At 38.2% G+C, this 19,655-nt stretch overlaps 1 protein-coding gene across 2 annotated transcripts in view; it reads right to left on the bottom strand.

The window, feature by feature from the left end:
• Window positions 1-17,466: 17,466 nt before the first annotated feature.
• The window catches only part of LOC108712397 (5-hydroxytryptamine receptor 4), a 230,427-nt gene continuing 228,238 nt past the window's right edge, over window positions 17,467-19,655 (bottom strand). The window contains exon 7 of one of the 2 annotated variants that reach the window (XM_041588703.1): window positions 17,467-18,870. In XM_041588703.1, the coding sequence (XP_041444637.1) occupies window positions 18,783-18,870 (88 nt within the window). In that variant the 3' untranslated portion in view covers window positions 17,467-18,782. The remainder of the gene's footprint in view (window positions 18,871-19,655) is intronic. The other variant, XM_041588704.1, reaches the window with a different exon arrangement.

A 19,655-nucleotide genomic window follows, 5' to 3' on the forward strand; every position in this document is an offset into this window, starting at 1 on the left:
TTTCCATTCTGTACTTCCTAGATGTCACTGCTCTCCCCACACTCCGCCTTCCTCTTCATCATCTAATATTGAAACCAATGCATGGACATGGGCATCAGATGCCCAATTCTGGTACAGAAAGATTTTGGCATGATGCAAAGCTTGCATTAATAAGTGTCCACAAAATTGTGCCTTATGTTATTGTGTAATTCCAAGACACGATTTAAACACTTTTTAAAGTATAAATGAAGTTTATTTTGCTTAAAGGACCAGTAACATCAAAAGAATTTTTCTAAAAAATCGTTAGAATACAATGGGGGAAAAAACACCAACACAAATTACAAATTAAACCTTAAAATCGCAAAGTCTTTATTAAGAAATAACTTATCGGAACTCCGCATGCGCTTCTCTTCAGAACGTGATTGGGTGATCCATTGTACGGCGCTTTATTTCTCCTCCTTGCCTTCTTTATAAGAGATAGCCAGGGAGGAGAAATTGAGCGCCGCACGATGGATCGTCACCATGTCGCCTTTTCTGAAGAGGAGCAGAAGCGGAGTTTCAGCAAGTTATTTCCTAATAAAGACTGCGATTTTAAAGTTTAACTTGTGTTGGTGCTTTTTATATTTTGTATTCTAACATTTTTTTTTTATAAAATATTTGATGTTACTGGTCCTTTAACATCCTAAGGAAGGTTTTGGAATTATTTTTGAAGGTGACGGGTCCCCTTTTAAGAAATACACATCAGCATATATATTAATAAAAGGTTAGTACTCTCTAAATTCACACCAAAAACATCCAACTGTATATAGAGAAATCCCCACAGTAATCTTAAAGGGATACTGTCATGGTAAAAAACATTTTTTTCAAAATGAATCGGGTAATAGTGCTGCTCCAGCAGAATTCTGCACTGAAATCCGTTTCTCAAAAGAGCATACAGATGTTTTTATATTCAATTTTGAAATCTGACATGGGGCTAGACATATTGTCAGTTTCCCAGCTGCCCCAAGTCATGTGACTTGTGCTCTGATAAACTTCAATCACTCTTTACTGCTGTACTGCAAGTTGGAGTGATATCACCCCCTCCCTTTCCACCCCCCCCAGGAGCCAAACAAAAGAACAATGGGAAGGTAACCAGATAGCAGCTCCCTAACACAAGATAACAGCTGCCTGGTAGATCTAAGAACAACACTCAATAGTAAAAACCCATGTCCCACTGAGACACATTCAGTTACATTGAGAAGGAAAAACAGCAGCCTGCCAGAAAGCATTTCTCTCCTAAAGTGCTGGCACAAGTCACATGACCAGGGGCAGCTGGGAAATTGACAAAATGTCTAGCCCCATGTCAGATTTCAAAATTGAATATAAAAAAATCTGTTTGCTCTTTTGAGAAATGGATTTCAGTTCAGGATTCTGCTGGAATAGCACTATTAACTTATGCATTTTGAAAAAAACATGTTTTCCGATGACAGGATCCCTTTAATAAATGTCTGGAGTATGTAATTGGATAGAATTAGTAAGTTTGTTTTAAAGGATTTAGTTCATTATGATATCTCTATGGTCCTTCCCAGCATACAGCATAACAAAAGAGAGAGAACAGAGGGTGTGCACCTTTGAAAGAACAGCTCTTAGGACATAGAGACTCTGCAGATTCCGTCATTTACAAACACCTATCCAGAGCCACTTCCACAAACTTCACTGCTAATCCACCGCCTCTCTTCCTCATCCAGCATTGATCTCTGGATCCTGCACCTTCACTACAGATTCTCAAAGGCGCCCGTTGCTTTATAGATTAGAACTGTAAAGGAAATCAGCATGGTCAGTTAAAAAGAAGGAATTACTTTTTGAGAAATCAGTAGTTATTTTATTGATACAAAATTTCCACACTTACATTTTGGATCTGGGGCTCCATTTTCAAAATTCTGAACTGTTACTTGCAGACATGCACAGAATATGATAAATGGGAAGGAGACGTATCTCTAAGTAACTGAAGCCTATGTAGATCAGATACACTTCTGTTTAATAAGAAAGAAGATCCACTTTTTGGTATTTTTCCTTTGCTTCTACTCTCCAATTCAAACCAAATACTAAGGTGTCCTCTTTACAGTTTTTGTTTTTACGTCCCCTGTTGCATTTAAGTGTAACATATAGCTGCTCTAAAATCATTCCCTCCCTGCTCACCCCATCTGTTTGACTCAGTTCAAGTGGACTTTCAGTATTTGATCTTCCATCTCTATCACCCCTCAGAGAGCTCATTAAATATGAATTCTTTCCTGAATCCACGCGGACTGAGGAGGATGTAAAGAAATACACAAAGTACCCCTGGGGTCGAGACATTACACCCTGGAAGGTGAGTCAACACCTATTTGTAATTAGAATTAAATGACACGCTATGTCTTTAGAACTGTTTAATAATGCTTTACATGCCAAATTATTTGTACTGCTGGTGGATTCGGGGTTTTTTTTCGGCTTTTAAATTGGAGATAACCAGCTGTCCCTAAAACAACAGAGAAGAAAAAAAAATCTTTTAGCATTAAACTTAAGTTACTCCAATATCAAAATATACTTTTTTAAAATTCGGATTATTTGGATAAAATGAAGCCTATTGGAGATGGCATTTCAGTAATTCAGAGTTTTATTGATAATGGGTTTCCAGGTAACGGATACCTGTACTTCCTTTTCAAGCTTTTAGCTTCTCTCGGGGTACACAGAGATGCAGCCATAGTTCTTCTAGGGAGAACCATTCTTAAAACACCAGTAAGGTCACCCATCTGGTTTTACAGTAGCTTTACTTATGCAACAAATAGCCTTAATTATAACCCAATTATTTGCCTTCTATACTTGGCTTCCCACATCACTGTACGCAAACTATTTCTCAGGTGTTGTAGATGGCACACCCTACTCCATGAAAACAGATTTCACATGGTTACGTTCACTCCGTACCGCAAAACCAAACAGATATGCCAGATATGACTTTGAGGATGATGAGAAGAGTAAGTATGTTCAACTATGGCTCTCGCACACCATTAGTAAATTAGAGTAACGACACCTGGTGCACGAAGGTAGAGGATCGGCCGCCTCCCAAACAGTCCAGCAGAAAGAATCCCAAGGCACACAGGATAATTGCAAGCAATCTGCCTTGCGTGTTTATTGCGAAGTGCAACGTTTCGGGGTCACGCCCCTTTCTCAAGCATGATGCTTGAGAAAGGGGCGTGACCCCAAAACGTTGCACTTCACAATAGACGCGCAAGGCAGCTTGCTTGCAATTATCCTGTGAGCCTTGGGATTCTTTCTGCAAGAGTAAGTATGTTAGCAGTGATCTTATGAAGTTTAGTTTTATCTATTTCAGGGAAGAGTTTATTTTATCAAACCAATCTTTCTCTTGAGAGGCAAAATGTAAGGTTTAGAGGCATGTTTCTTTGTTTCTTGAATGGACTAAGGAATTTTTCAGTATAAAAATAAAAACTGTGTAAATAGATAGGCTGTACAAAATAAAAAAAAATTCTAATATAGTTAGTTAGCCAAAAATATAATGTATAAAGTCTGGAGTGACTGGATGTCTAACATAATAGCCAGAACACTACTTCCTGCTTTGCAGCTCTCTTGGTTTCCACTGATGGTTACCAGAGAGCAACCAACCAGTGACTTGAGGGGGAGCACATGGGTCATATCTGTTTGCTTTTGAATCTGACCTGCATGCTAAGGATCAATTGCAAACTCACTGAACAGTTATGTCCCATGTGGCCCCCATTCAAGTTACTTACTAACTCAGAGTTAGAGAGCTGAAAATAAGGAAGTAGTGTTCTGGCTATTATGTTAGACACCCAGTCGCTCCAGCCTTTATACATAAAATTTTTGGCTAACTAACTATATTAGAAACATTTTTTTTATTTTGCACAGCTTATCTATTTACCCAGCTTTTATTTTTACTCTAAATTATTACTTGAAATGGGTTATGCAATGTGTGAGGTAGTTAATTCAAATTCCAGAGATCACAAGGAAACCACAATAGTCTATCGTTGTGCTCTCTGTGACAAGTTCCCCATTAGCCTCACCATGTAATGCAACTAGTGATGGGCGAATTTATTCGCCAGGCGCGAATTCACGGCTAATTTGCTCATTTCGCCACCAGCGAATAAATTTGCGAAACGCCCGCGAAAATTCGCGGCAAAAATTCGCTGGCGTAAAAAAAAAAAAAAAATTCGGAAAAACGGACGCCGGCGCCAAAAACGGGCGCCGGCGTCAAAAAAAACGGGCGCCGGCGTCAAAAACGGGTGCCGGCATCAAAAACGAGACGCAGGCGCCATTTCGCGAATTTTTTCGTCGTTTCGCAAATTTCGTGCGAATTTCGCGAATTTTTCGGCGAAGCGAAATGGCGCAAATTCGCCCATCATTAAATGCAACCCCATCCTCATTGTTCCATAAATCTTGTATTCTTTGTAAGAAACAAATGGCCTTACACATTTTGTGCAGCACTTAATCATTATTGATCTCACAAAATGCATAAAGCCATTTGTGCCTTAAGCAATTTAATAATAATGTATACTGTTTTTTCTCTATGTCTATGTTTGTGGATAGGGTGAGAAGGGCTGAAAGGAGCCAAAAAGCCCTTCACAATCAATTACATGCAAAGTGAAGCCTTCTGAAACCAGAAGGTATTTACTTGTCTTATGCCATACACACAGCACTGCCTAGATACCAATTAGAGATTTAATTCTCCCATAAGGCATCATGGGCGGAGACATGCAAATCACTCCTTTATGTCCCTTTGGCCAACTATGCATCCAGAACCGCTGTTTTATGGCACAGATACAGCCTATTGAAACTCAGAGATTCTGCTCAGCAGGGAGAAAGATAAGAAATACAGCAACTGAATTATCAAACAGTTTTGCAGTTGGTGAGCCCCCCTCCTAGAACTGCTTCAGAATACGTAAGGTGAAGGTGAAAAATGAAACTTTACACTTCAATATTAGAAAAATGGTCACAAATAGGAAGTAGAAAATAATTGAACAAAGTCTTTATTTCTGGTGGAATATCTGAAACCAAATGAAATGAAAAAACGGTTGGAAGGTGAAAACCCTTTGACTTGATTGAAATACTGTATGAGGGATGCGGTTTCTGAAAGGGAGCAACTGCGGTCAGTAGTTTTTACCCAAATAGAGAGAGACCATGACACACAATGTTATTTGTCGCTCATTGATGCAGCTCCTAAACTCCAGAAAATACCCTGTCATAGGCAGCACTGACAATTATCATTGCCCTTAATGCTGCGGCACTTCAGGGCCTTCATTTACACATAACCGTTTAGGAATCTGTCTTCAGACTACCATGAGCTCACCTGTTGCTTTGACAGTTTATCAATCTTATAGTTCTGTTTTTTTATTCTGATTTCTTCTTTGTAGCCACTATATATGTACCAAGGAGAAAGGGACAACTTTCAGCCGACATTTGTATGGAATCCATTGGTGAGGAAATCTCTGAATTGCGACCGATGAATAAAGTGTGTTCCAAAGCGTTCCAAAGTGTTCCAGCGAGTTGTTCCCATATTTAATGTCTTACTGTGATGTTAACGTAGAACCTGTGGAAGATGACTATATATAAGAGGAAGGCTTTGTTGATCACAATGAGCAGGAGACCTGAAAGAAAAGTTGGCATGCCAGCAACCAAATTAAGTTGCTCACCAACCAGCACAGGAACTTCATTGTATGGCGTGAGCTCAGCTGGGCCTGTATCAGAGCAGCTCTCTAATTCTATCTGTTGCTATTGTTGTGAATAAGGCAAAGGTTTTGTTGCTGATAACAGAAGCTGGGCTATCCATCATGTTCTTGTTATATAAACCACAATGATTCCAAATACAGTACCATATATTGGCTATGTTTTGTAAACAGAGGAAGGTACAACTACTTCTAGGCTTCCCCAAATGTTAACTAGTGGTCACAAATGTGACAGATGATGTTGGATGATTATTTCCAAAACCAGGGAAGATATGCACTCTGAAAACCATATCCGTTTAATAATGCTGTCGGATTACCTTAGACCACACAAATTTGAGTGCTGGATTTATTACAGTTTTAGTTTAATGTACAATTTCTAATGCACTATTTCTAGAGCTCATTATTCACATTATCGCTCAAGTTCTAATAACTAATATTTCCAGGTAGCTGTTGCTGGGCGAAACAGGCAACGTTAAAAACTGTTCTGGTTTGTCGCAGTTGTTTGACATGTAGGTAGGTTTTGTATCTTGCACTAAGTGAATGTCAGCTGGCAGAGGAAAACAAATGAGCCATGCTGAAAACCCCTTTTTCAATTACAACCCCATTTCCAGTGATGAAAAGAATGTTTAGTAGGCAAAATAATGTCTCTATTCTGTTCCAAGTGGAAGACTTGGAAACAGGAAGCTTGTTCTGAAAATATGGTTTGACTGTACATCATTGTGCTAACCAAAAGTAATTAGTGCAGTACATTTCATTTTAGTATCGCGAAGGCTATGGCACACTGATTGTTCTGTTTTTGCAGGAAAAGTATTAGCAAAAGGTTGAAATGAAAGTAAGGCCTGACAAGAAAAAGGAAAGACAATATTGCCGTATGTGTTAAATCTGATAACCAAGATCAGGGCAGGACTACAAGCAAATAGTGTTTCTCATCATTTAATCCTAGAATGGGCTTTTGCATCATCCACAGCAAAGAGTTTTTTGTTTTTTTTTATCATTTTTACCAGAATGCCATGATGTTACAGCACAGTTCACTCACTATGAGTTTTGTTTGGCTGCCATCAGATATGCTGACGAAAGTTAAGTGAAATTGCACCCTCGATATTATAGAATTTCTCATAGCCAAAATCCAGTTCATAGCAAAATACTTAAATATAAATTAAGCAAATTAAAACTGCTCTGTACTGTCCTTCATACCAAGGAAGGCGACCTCCTGTTAAACGTGTGAAAGAGTCCAGGAACTAATACACGATGTGTTGAGATGTCAGGGCTCTTATTAAAACCCCGTGCAAACACAGGTCCATTAGCTATTTTCTTCCTTGTTATAATCACTTACAATGTTATTTGGATTTATTATGCACATACATGTGTCCACTAACCACATTACGCTCATTCGGGATTTAGGCCAACCAAGCATCTCTTCCTGCTTGCTAAATCCTGTGGATTCCATTACAGGTGCGGGACCAGAAAGCTCTGAATTTTGGAATAGCTGTCTCCCATAGACATTATAATCAAATAGTCCAATTTTTTTTAAATGATTTTTTTTTTCTCTGTAATAATAAAACATTGTACTTGATCCAAACTAAGATCTCATCAATCCTTATTGGAATCAAGTTCCACCTATTGTGTTTATTTAATGTTTACATGATTTTCTAGTAGACATAAGATATGAAGTTCCAAATTATGAAAAGATCCATTATCCAGAAAACCCCAGGTCCTGAGCATTCTGGATAACAGGTACCGTACCTGTATTAATATCTCCCAAGATATTCAAGTGAAGATGAGAACAGTAGTGATGGGCGAATTTATTCGCCAGGCGCGAATTCGTGGCGAATTTGCGCGATTCGCGGCAGGCGAATAAATTCGCGAAACGCCCGCGAAAATTCGGCGTCAAAAACGGGCGCCGGCGTCGGAAAACCGGGCGCCGGCGTCAAAAACGAGACGCCCATCACTAGAGAACAGCTTTAATATTAGTGAAAGGACTCTATGCATTGTAGAATGTAATAGTGCAGCACATATAAAAACAATGAACTACAACATTGCTTGTGATTTTATAAGGCTCACTGACTAAGCTTTGCTTTATTGTTTGGATGTGACTCATGATTATGACATTCTCAATTCACCTTTACATTACATGCGTTTTCTAAACTTGGTTTATCATGCCAATCATCTGTCATTAGTTAATTATGCTGTATGAGAAGACCTAATCTTATTTCTTTAGGGTTTTTGTTCTCTGTGAGCAGCTGAATATGAAGCCACTAGATGGGGCTGTGCTGCAGTGTCATTCCCAGAAACCATTAATCTACCTGCCAGATTATCTAGACATGACCTTTTGTAATATAGAGAAAAATCATTTGTGTTATTGCAATTGATGTGCTCTCTCGACATGCACAAACTATAGTTCAGTTTCCAATTTTTCTGTGACACAAAGATTAGCTGGATTTTGCAGATGTCTGGCCCATTTTGTAACAAGTTATCATTTTTTAAAGACACAGTGAACCACTGTACAGAGTTGCTTCTGTCCCTCTACAGTACAACTTAGAGTCTGTGGTTATCTGCCACTGCTCAGAAATAGAATGTAACATACTAGAAAATAATGTAAAAACATAGTAAAATTAATGGATTTGGTGCTATCTACAATTACTGACTGTGAAATTCAGGGGACAGCCCGTGTTTGAATTACAGGTTGCACGTCTGCTTACATTTAGGCCATGGTCATAAAGGGCTGATTCTTAGCCTGCGGGAAAAATGTAGGCCAAGAATCCACTCCTACTCTTAAATCTGTGCCTGCACCTGGAACCACTATGTCAGCGTGGATTTCTGCACCCAAATATGTACCCATTTCATTCATGAGATTCTGAACTTTTGTCAGTCTACACAAATGAGGAACCAGTTGATGAAGGTTTCCTTCTTAACAGTCCCAATTCTAGTAATACAACTAATGATGCATGGTTCACACATGAGGAAATTCAAAAGACACTAGAACATGTTAAGATAAACAAAGGTCTGCGCCAGATGGTATTCATCCCAGGGTACTTAGCGAGCTTAGCTCTGTGATTGCCAAACCACTTTACTTAATTTTTCAGTATTCGTTGAGGTCTGGCATGGTGCCCAGAGACTGGCGAATTGCCAATGTGGTGCCTCTATTCAAAAAGGGATCTCGTTCTCAGCCTCAAAATGATAGGCCAGTTAGTCTGATGTCCATGGTAGGAAAGCTTTTTGAAGGGTTAATAAAGGATAAGATACTGGACTTCATAGAAAATCATAATACTATGAGTTTTTGCCAGGATGGTTTTATGCGTAATAGATCTTGCCAGACTAACTTCAATTCTTTTTATGAGAAGGTGAGCAGGGACCTCAATCCTAGGATGGCAGAGGATGTGATTTACTTAGACTTTGCTAAAGCATTTGATACAGTGTCATACAGAAGGTTACTGGTTAAATTAAGGAATGTTGGCCTGGAACATAGTATTTGTACCTGGATAGAGAACTGGCTAAAAGATAGACTACAAAGAGTGGTGGTAAATGGAACATTTTCTAATTGGAACAGTGCTGTTAGAGGAGTACCGCAGGGCTCGGTACTAAGTCCTTTGCTTTTCAACTTGTTTAATAATGACCTGGAGGTGGTCATTGAAAGTACTTTTTTAGAGAGAGCTGTACATTATATTGAATATGATAAAACATCTCCTGTTACATTTATAAAAATATTAGAAGTGAAAGATTTATGCGAATATATAAAAGCACAAAGTGTTTTCATGTGATTATGCTTGAGATCCCTTGTTTAAAGCTAGATACTTGCTAAGGCCAAGAAGGTTGTATACCATTTTTAATAACAGATTTTCTATTCTCCCAATTACAATTTAATATGGCAGTTCAAGTAGAAATACAGTATAAACCCCCATTTTATGATTTTCAGGGGGCCAGAAAAAAATTGTGTAAAAGCTACGCAGATACAGTGAGTCTAGATGGCATACCAGAGTACCTGAGGATCTGGCTGTGAAAGTGATTTCAGGTTGGGTGGTAGGTGCTTGAAGATACAGTCCATCCAAATATAACTATGCTCTTTAGTTTTACTGTATACAAAGAGAAAAAGTAAAACTGGATTTTTTTTCCTTTTTACGGTAATTTCTAAAAATGGTTAGGGCATGGTATCTGTTTAATGCAAGTCCCTCTTAGCATAATTTACTACATTTAAACACACACAAGGCATCATTTATTCTGGATCTACTTTGGTTATATCTATTTACTTATACTGCATATAGAGTTCATCTGGAGTTGAGTGTACCCTTAATGACAGACACATTACATGCTTGCATAGATGCACACCACCTTTCTGAAATGCTGGCCAAATTACAAGAATGGAACAAGAAGCCTTCAATGTCCATATAGCATTTCACAAAGGGGGCTTGTGTGTAAGTTTTATGTGTCTGTCATTGGGATCTATATTTACTTGTGGAGTTCTGTTCAGGCTGCATTGGCTTCCCATGGATCCCAGCCTTGGCTAATACAGCATAGGTACATTCACGCGTCTGTCTGTGCTTAGCCTCATACTGTTAACCAAAGTGTTATATCGGGGGCCCCAAAACTTTTTTTACCCATGAACCATATTCAAATGTAAAAAGAATTGGGTAACAACACACGCATGAAAAAAGTTCCTGGGGATGCCTAGTAAGTGCTTTGATTGGCTATTGGTAGCCTCTATGTGGACTGGCAGCCTACAGGAGGTTTTGTTTGGCAGTGAGCGACATGTTGCTTGCGAGCCACTGGTTGGGGATCACTGTGTTAGATCTTAGAGGTCCACAGAAACTGTCTTGGGAGTTTGAATTATGGCTCCACAGCTTCCTCCACTTGATTAGGCTAAGGCTAAAGTGTTTCTAGAGTGCCATATCCCGAGTCTTTCTTGGTCTATCTGGCGATAAAGCGGCAGAGTACAGGCCAAAAATGTATCAGTGGTCACTATGCCTGGTCTTTCCTGGTCAATTGCCTGGTCAATAGGTACACTTCTATTTCATTATCTGGTTCACTTGCAACAAGCAATGATTTGTTAGCGATCATTAATAGGTGCTGCTGGGTGTGCCTTTCTGTATCTGTCTGACCTGATATTCATATTCTTCATGTGTAACTGTGTAAATAATATGGATAGCAGGAGTATATGTTAATCAAGCAGCAATTGGTGTTTTTTTTCATCTGCCACACATCATTATAAAGCTGTATGGATTCTTTTACACTAATTGCAAATTATTCTTAATGATTTTGCTTTAAAATCAAATTCATATTTAGACTAGTTTTTACAGTAGAGCAGAGTTTTCTCAAACATGTAAAGGTAAGGGGCAGTGCTATTTATTAACCTTGTTTCCTTGTCTTTATTAAGGTTTTGCCCAAGTGGCTAATTATTTTAGCAATCAACACAAGCGCTGACAATAAGCATTTAATATGCTGCACTCTGTCCCCGAGCCAGTCCCTGACACAAGTCCATCTGTCCTTTGGCAGTGCCAACGTTACTGTTTTCAATGAAGAGAAGTCAAGTGAAACGCAGCTTGTTTTGATTTTGTAGAGTTCATTTTTGGCATCTGTACAGTATTTTGATTCCAGACTCATTGCTTCAGTGTAACAGTTAAGGTGTGTTCTTTTAGTATTCAAGATATTTTGCATACTTTATACAAACCCCAAATCAGAGTGCAATTGATAGTTGGATCAATATAATTTATAAAATAATTTGTCTCGAGGGTCTGAAAATGAAATCACCAGTGCTTAGGAGTTTTCTTAGTAAATCAGTTGGATGAATTCATGTTTTTGTTTTAGGCCCTTAGTAGGATCTTAGGCTATTGCCAGATACTGTATGACTACCTAATGGCACATACTACTAAAAAAGTATACTATTATGAAAATTGTTTATTTACATGAAGCAGAGTCTTACATATGAGCTGTTTTATGTAATATCTTTTTATAGAGACCTACATTGTACGGGGGTATAGATTTCCTTGGAGGAAAAGTTATGATTACTGTATAAATGTACAAAGGGACCATACAATAAACGTTCTGAAACTTTCACCAACAGATACAAAATCATTCATTGAGATTAGAAAGAAGAAGGCTTTATCGTTAGATTCTAAAACATTGTACATTCGTTTTAAAAGATATATTTGTTTCAAAAGAGGGTTTTAGTTTAAAATCCGGAAAGATTTTTTCCTCTCTGAGGCATATTGGGAAGGTTCTGATGAGGTTTTTTTTTACCTTCCTCTGGATCAGTTGGCAAGCTTTATATATGCAACCTTTTTTTTGTGTCCTGCATTATATTGTAGATCTCACTTATACAAAATATATTTTTCTCCTAAATTGCCATTGCTGATCTCAGCTTGCCTACATGAAACCACTTGAATATTTATAGTCAAAATCCATTTCAACCATCTTCTTCCCTTTAGCAGAGCTTTCCTTCACTGCATCATTCGTTGCTATGCACTATTGGATTTGACTTATTGTGTCCCATTATCTCTTTCTTTCATTCTTTATAAAACTCTCTGTCCTAGAGGATTGTTGATGGAGAGCAATCTTTAAGTCAATGCCACATTTGTCACTTGTATTTTGAATTGGTCTATCTTGTTAAAAGTTAGGATTTAAAACCCAACTTAGAGTATCTTTCTGTGAGTTTATTTTGATGATTTCATTGTGTGGAGGCTAGCATTGTACCGGCAATAAGATAACATATAAACAATAAATACTTTGTTTGTACTGCATTCCGGGACACATGAAGGATGCCTAATGTGGGGTCACACCCTGTCTTGACTTCTTAGCTCAGGAATCCTCAAGCTGCTCTTGAAATATGAATCCCCCAAATTAAACTGGAAACTACTTCAACAACAGCTGTAGGTTCAAATCTAGAAATTGTTGGTGTATATTTTAGTGACAAGGGGAAAACTGATTTTTACCACTGTAAATGATCTTAATGAACTGGGCAAAAATCAATTTGCAATCTCATGTTGGGAATACAATTAGCCGTAAAATGATTGATTGCTCTGAGATAATTTTACCACACTTCCTGCGTGAGATCAGAAGACCTACGGACTTGGAACTATTGCTCAGTAATGGAATCTATTCCAAGCAAAATGTGCAAGCGTTTATGAAATTTTTTGAAGACTCTTATGTAGGTGCAAGACTTCTATTTCATTTATTTTCCTTCAGACAGACAGACAGATTTTTTTTTTTTTTTTTGCAGACACATAACATTGGTTTGCTGGGCATTTATTTTTATCTATATGATAAGGAGTTGACATATAATCATTACAGATAAGTTCTGTGATACTGCAAAGTTTGGTGTTCTAGAAATGTTGATCGTCACGCATGAAAAGATGTTATCTGCTGGTGATGAAACACGTTTTGCATTTTGTACACAGGGTATCATTATCTTCCCCTGTGACCATGAATCTGAGCTACTTGACTATAAAATCAACTTGTTGGTCTTAGACCTCATCATGGGTTTTGAGCATGCCTTTTCTCTGGTTGTCACGGTGGCTTCTTGTTGCTGCATTTGCATTTAACCCTGTATGCTGCACAGGTGATTCTTCATTCAAACATACGGGAGGCAGTTCGGGGAGATTGTCACCATGCAGAAGAGGCGATTAGTCGACAGGTTACTAAAACTCCCCCCAAATCTGTTCGTCTGCCCCAACCATTAAGTGTAGAAAATAAATTTGTTACGCAACTTTCACTTGCTTTTCTGAAGGATCCTACCTATCTGGATCAGGACAATGGTGACATTTTGATTCAGGATTCATTCAGGTCACGAAGTGAAATTAGGAGGCTGGATCTAAAACAACTCATATTTGAAAACAAAACTGCCTGAGAGGCTGAAATTTGCTAGAAATTAAAAATTGCCAATGTGGAGTTCCATAATGATATTGACCTCTTAATAATCCAAATTTTGTGAACAACCCATTCTGATTGGAAAAAGCCAGTCATCTCATGTAATTTTCCTAGCACATCCTAGAGTATTTTCTAGTACAAGTAATTTTAAAACAATTGGACTTGCTGAGTAATCATTGAAGACATTTCCGAGCAGCTTCTTTAGTTGGATGATGTCAGGAGCGCCTATAGCCGCCACGTGGACAGCGGCACAAGTGCATCCACGCCAGTGTGACATCATCACGCGCCAAAAGGTCAAAATAAAAGGACGCCAAGGTAACTGTCCAATGGCTGATTATAAGATTTTCTGTTGGTATTCCTGGGTACTCCTAAATTAATTCTAAATTGATTCCTGGATTTTGGACCTTGTTTGAATCTGATCCTTGCTGCCTGCCTATTGAACCACTGCCTGAATTTGACTACGATTACTCCTGATCCCCTTTTGGTTACCGCAAACTTGGTTACCGTAAGGCCCCTGACAGATGAGTAGTGAAATGTCATCAATGATTACTCTGCAAGTCCAGTTGTTTTAGAATTACTTATACTAGATATACCATGACCATGACCTGGATTAATGAAAATCTTCATCATCATAGAGTAGTGTTGCATGTCACAAACAATGTCCAAAGCTAACCCCACCCCTTTTCATCCCACAACTGTTTGACTCTTCATCCTTCTGCATAGTGTCATCATCCAACCATGTATGTGTCTGTGCAGGTTATGGGCTGGCCTTTGTATCATTTCCCAACAGCTTAAAACTTACCCACTGGGTTTTCAAGAGCAGTCAAGGAAACTGCGGATTGGACTTCTAGAGGCAGATTTATCAAAGTGTGAAAACTCACTTTCTATTCATTCCTATGGGACAGAATTGCTTTTACCCCTGTATTTAATAAAGGGCATGAATCCTTATGCTGTTGGAATTGTTTTTATTTCTCTTTGCAGATTTCAATGGTATTTATACACCCATTAAAATTTAATCTTTGATAAAATATCCAGTTTAACAAAATCCGCATGTACCGTTTATAACTAAACAAGAAGACATAACTGAATGGGGTTGACTAGGTTTTCAAGACACTGTACATATAAATACTCCCAGTTAGTCCATAACTAACAAGCAGAAAGTGAGCTGTCATAAATGTTTTTTACAAGCCCAACAGACTTGTACAAAAGAGATTTCCTTAATAACAATAATTTGTTACACATATACAAATAAGGAGAACATTTTGGAATGGAAGATTGAGACACTTCTGGCACATAAATAATAAGTATGTATCTTCTGGTCTTCCTATCAATACAAAGAAAAGAAAGATTGGATCCAGCATAGCACAATACAACAATGTTTAATTTGAGAAATAATTTTGACGTAAGGTGAAAGGTACACAGAGATAGAAACCATATCAGCTCTGTGAAACCATACTCAGCAGGTGTATTAGGAAAGAGAACCGTGCTATTCTTCCTTTTCTTTTTAAGTATACAGATAGTGCTGTAGTTTGTTTACTCCTCGTTACATGTGCGCTAAATAACTGTAGAAAATATATTCATGTTTATGGTTATGTAAGCTTTGCCAAAGTAACATGAATGAGACGTTTGCAAGGAGACACAGTTAAAGATACAGATCCACTTAATGATTTAATCACACTTAGGATAGATGGCAAAAGTGAGCACTGAAACAGGATTAGCTCATGCCACCAACCAAAATGCTCTTAGCATAAGCAAGAAGCTGCCCCTCCCAGTGTTGGTTTGCAATTATTAACCATTGTTTTTAATGTTCTTTCAATAAAGACCATGGTAGTGCCTTCCAGTGCTTGTTAGACATTATCTAAAATAATTTAGTTGTCAACAAGCATAGTCAAGTTACTGGCTCAAAAACTTGCTTTGTTAATTGTCATATCAGTTTAGAACAATCTGTGGTGGCTTTCCCTTTACAGTTCAGCAAACAATTTTGCTAGGTCAGATAACAATATTTTATAATTGAAGGCATTATGAAGTCACTCTTTTTAAATAATTATTTCATACTGCCCTCAGATAGAAAGCCTGGACAGAGAGCTTAATTTATGCTAGGTATGAATGAAAGGTGCTTTCTATTTGGTTGCCTATATGGATGGGTTTGGAAATCCCAAATTAAATAGAAATGTCAGGTGCTGGGAGCTTGAGATATTGGGGACCTTAGTAAAGTGGAGATCCTGAAATAATAGAGATCTCGGTAAGTTGAATAGAAGAGACTTCATGCACAAGGATTATGTACATCTTACGTTTAGCTTGCTTTAGGTGTAGATCAGTTAAATGATTCAACAAGGAGGGCAGAACGTTTAATTCCCTGGGTGTGATCTGTAAGTGTAGGGAATAAACGGATATATTTCGGATGAAGAAGAATCCCCTGTAGCACATTTGAAGGGCCTTGTACATTGGAACTGGGGCCCCTGAATTAGTTTAAAACTATTGTGTACCATCTGTGGGAAATACTGTTTGTGTACCAGCTGTAAACTCAAATCAGTTCTTATTTTTAAAAACCAGTGAAGCACAATTTATTGTGTAAGTGTATGTGTAATAAAAAGTGGAGACCCGTACTCCATATAATCAGGGACGCCCCACCTGAGAGCATAGCCAGTTGTTCTGCTGGAGTTTCTAAATGTAAGGTGGGTGAACTGCTTAAATTGCTGGAAGATCCACCTTATGTAACTAGGGAATTCTTTCTTTTTCAAGGTTCTAATAAAAACAGGCATCCTCGCTCAACTAGAAGACCATATGCAAACTGATAGCACTGCACAGTCTTACAGTAATGGTATTCTTCCATCAAATTACAGTAATCAGTTTCAGCTGATAATATACATAAGTAAATACAAAGTACTCTAATGATAAGAAAAATGGAGTACTAAAAAATGTTAAAGCTTGTTAAGATGGCAAAATAAACTACTGGGTTTAGGGACCAAAATGTTATGTAATCCAATATCTGCCTATGCCTTCCATTAATAAGGAATATATGTCCTTAATTTCCTTTAATCAAAAGCTTTAACGTTTATGCACATCGACTTCTAAAGCTTATCACGCAAAGCAGAATGTTTGGTTCTCTGAAGTTCCATTAATAACTTGCCTCAGGAACTTCACCTTCCAGCACTGGATGCCAAGAACATACTGACTAGAGGTACTGAGGTGTTCAGGTTTCCATATTTGATGTGGCCATGTGACTCCATCTATCATGAAAATAAACACTTTTTTGCCAAAATAATTTGTAATAATGAATAATGTGAAGTGATGATAAAGAGTTATTGTTTAGCTTTTTTTCTGCTTGCATGAATGTCTATTTCTAGTTAAAGAAGGGGAAGTAGTCATACACTTGCCATAAAATGTTTTTTCTAAGGGTGCAAACACATGGAGCTACAGTACTAGTAGCAGCTAGTGATGGGCGAATCTGACCCATTTTGCTTCACCAAAAACTTATGAAATGGCGAAAATTTGCTGAAATTCATCGAAATCTATGGCCATCAAAATTATTTTGATGCTTAACATTCTTTTTCACCCATAGTAGTCTATGGGCGTCATTTTCAGGGTGAAACTCAGCAAATAATTTTGCTCATCACTAGCTAGCAGTTACTTGTCACGTCTACAAAACTGCATAAAACATGCTGCCATAGATAATACTGAGAATTGCCTCTGCTAAAACATAGGTGGAGACAGTTATGAGTAAATTATCAGCATTGTCTATTTTGTAGCCCGTGATGAGTAGCTGCTACTAGTAGCTCCATGTGTCTTCATCCTAAGTGTAAGTGCACACGCTGCTATTTCGGGGGAGAAGTCACCCATCGACAAATCGCTTCTTCTTTGGGTGACTAATCTCCCCAAACTGCCTTCCTGCCGGCTAGAATGTAAATCACCGGTGGGATGGCACTCGGAGCGCTTCGTTTTCCGAAATCAACCGAAGTTGCCTCACAAGGAAATTTCGGGTGTCTTCAGAAAGCCGAATTGATATGACTGCTATCCCGTCGGTGATTTACATTCTAGCCGGCGGGAATGCAGTTCCCTTAATAGCAGCGTGTGCTCTGGCCCTAAAAGACTAAAGAAACATAGGGAATGGAATCCTCTTGGAAAGCTTATCTGCGCCAGCACCTGATAAGGGGTCAGCCTTTCTTGTGACTTCCACATTAGTAGGGGTGATGGAGCTATTTCAAAATTGTTCCAGTCAAAGGTCCAAAATCACCCGTGTGCCATATCTTGCCTTAAAACAAATTCAGAAGCCCATATTCTCATAAATAATATGCAACTTCTTATACATGACAGTTTAACAATGACAAAACTTTTATTCAATTTATAATCTTGTATTTCAACTTAGACTAGCTGGCAGATCACAGCGATGAAGACTAAGGAAAACCATCTCTTTCTTACTGGGATGATCAAGTTTACAGGGAACCATCCTCTCATTTTACAGTAGCACTAGCAGCAACATTTGTGGAAGTTGGATTGACCTAAATACATTTCAGAAGGATGTAGTTCCTTGATGATACAAAATAACACCAACTCTACTGGAAGAACCTGCATATAAATATACCACCAAAAATGCAATTATTAAAATGTTGACAGATGGAGAAATGCTCTTCAATCAGTCAATAGCAAGCTTTAAAAAAAGACACAGTCAATCTTAAATACATGCAGATATATTCTATAATACATGGAAAATGTACAATCCGTTATGGACCCACAGGTGCATTCAGTTCATGCAGGTCTCTGAACGACCAGCTACCAATCCAGTTTCCTGATCTCCCTTCAGTTTTAGGCACTGGGAAGGTGCTACTGTAGAACATTGTATTCCTAAAGTAAGCATCCTAAACTGCTGCAGAGAAAATGTTTTACATTTGAACTTGTCTTTGGTTGTTCTTCCTGCATTCATTTGTGTAACTTTACAATGCCACCTCGTCTTGTGTTCTTTAAATACCAACAGCATTTATTTTGAAAACTAAAGTTTGCCAGTGTGTGCATTATGAAATTCAGGCATGGTAACTAAACTTGTCTGAATCATTAGACTTTTCTGGGAGAAGAAGCTGGAGATACAGCCAGGAATCACACGTGGTACACTCCAAATGTTTTCATGCAGATGATGGAAAATATTTTCAGATCTGATGTGACAGATATCTTCTAGCAATTTCCCAGATGGGTATTCGTTATGGTGTTCAGGAGTAGTAGCATTTTAATTCCAGCTGTTGACTAGAAGCAGGATTCCTGTGACTCTGGGTCAATATGGATGGGTAGTGTGTCATGCTCCTGTTGGTGTCCATTATATAGCACCGTGTACCTGTAAAAGAAAGTTGGAAGAGGATAGGATTAGTAAATGTATATATCAGAACACTACAACTGTTTGGCCTGGCTTAACTCAGTCTACAAATATATATTTGCAGTCACACGTAGTATCCTAAGAACATTAAGCTCTACACCAGTTGTGCCTTCATGGAGGCATTACGTGCAAGGCTCTCACAGCAATGTACACTCCATCTAGTATCTAATCAATGGCATACTAGTTGTATGGTATGCCCTATACCAGGGGTGCCCAAAAGGTAGATCGGGATCTACCAGTAGACCTTTAGCTGGTGAATTGATCAGTAGATCTCAAGACAATATCAACAAACAGCTTGACTATACCACCCTCATTCATTCTCTTCATTGAGATATTTATTATGTTAAGGTTACATAACAAATAGTTGTTTGTTAATATAGCAAAATACATTCCCTCATAGATCAATATAATATTTATATTATAGGATGTAGATCATGATGGGGCAACATGACTAAAAGTAGACCTCACATTGATAAAGTATGGGCACTCCTGCCCTATACAGTACACGTTATTTTGCATCATTTTTTATAAGATTTCTCTAATGTCTAGTAGAAAATGCATACACTCTAAGAAGCCCTTACCAACCAAGTTTAACTGTTAAAACGTTAAGCACAGTTAAGAATGATAAAAAAGAACCATTTTGGAGAGGAAAAAAAAGAGTCCCACTCACCCTCCCTTGGTTTAACCCTTTGTGTTAATTGTCACAATTGTGGCCGGGGTTAGTGGGATACAGGTCAAGTTGACAT

This window comes from Xenopus laevis, chromosome 3S (assembly GCF_017654675.1).
Source record: "Xenopus laevis strain J_2021 chromosome 3S, Xenopus_laevis_v10.1, whole genome shotgun sequence".
NCBI classification, from domain to species: Eukaryota; Metazoa; Chordata; class Amphibia; order Anura; family Pipidae; genus Xenopus; species Xenopus laevis.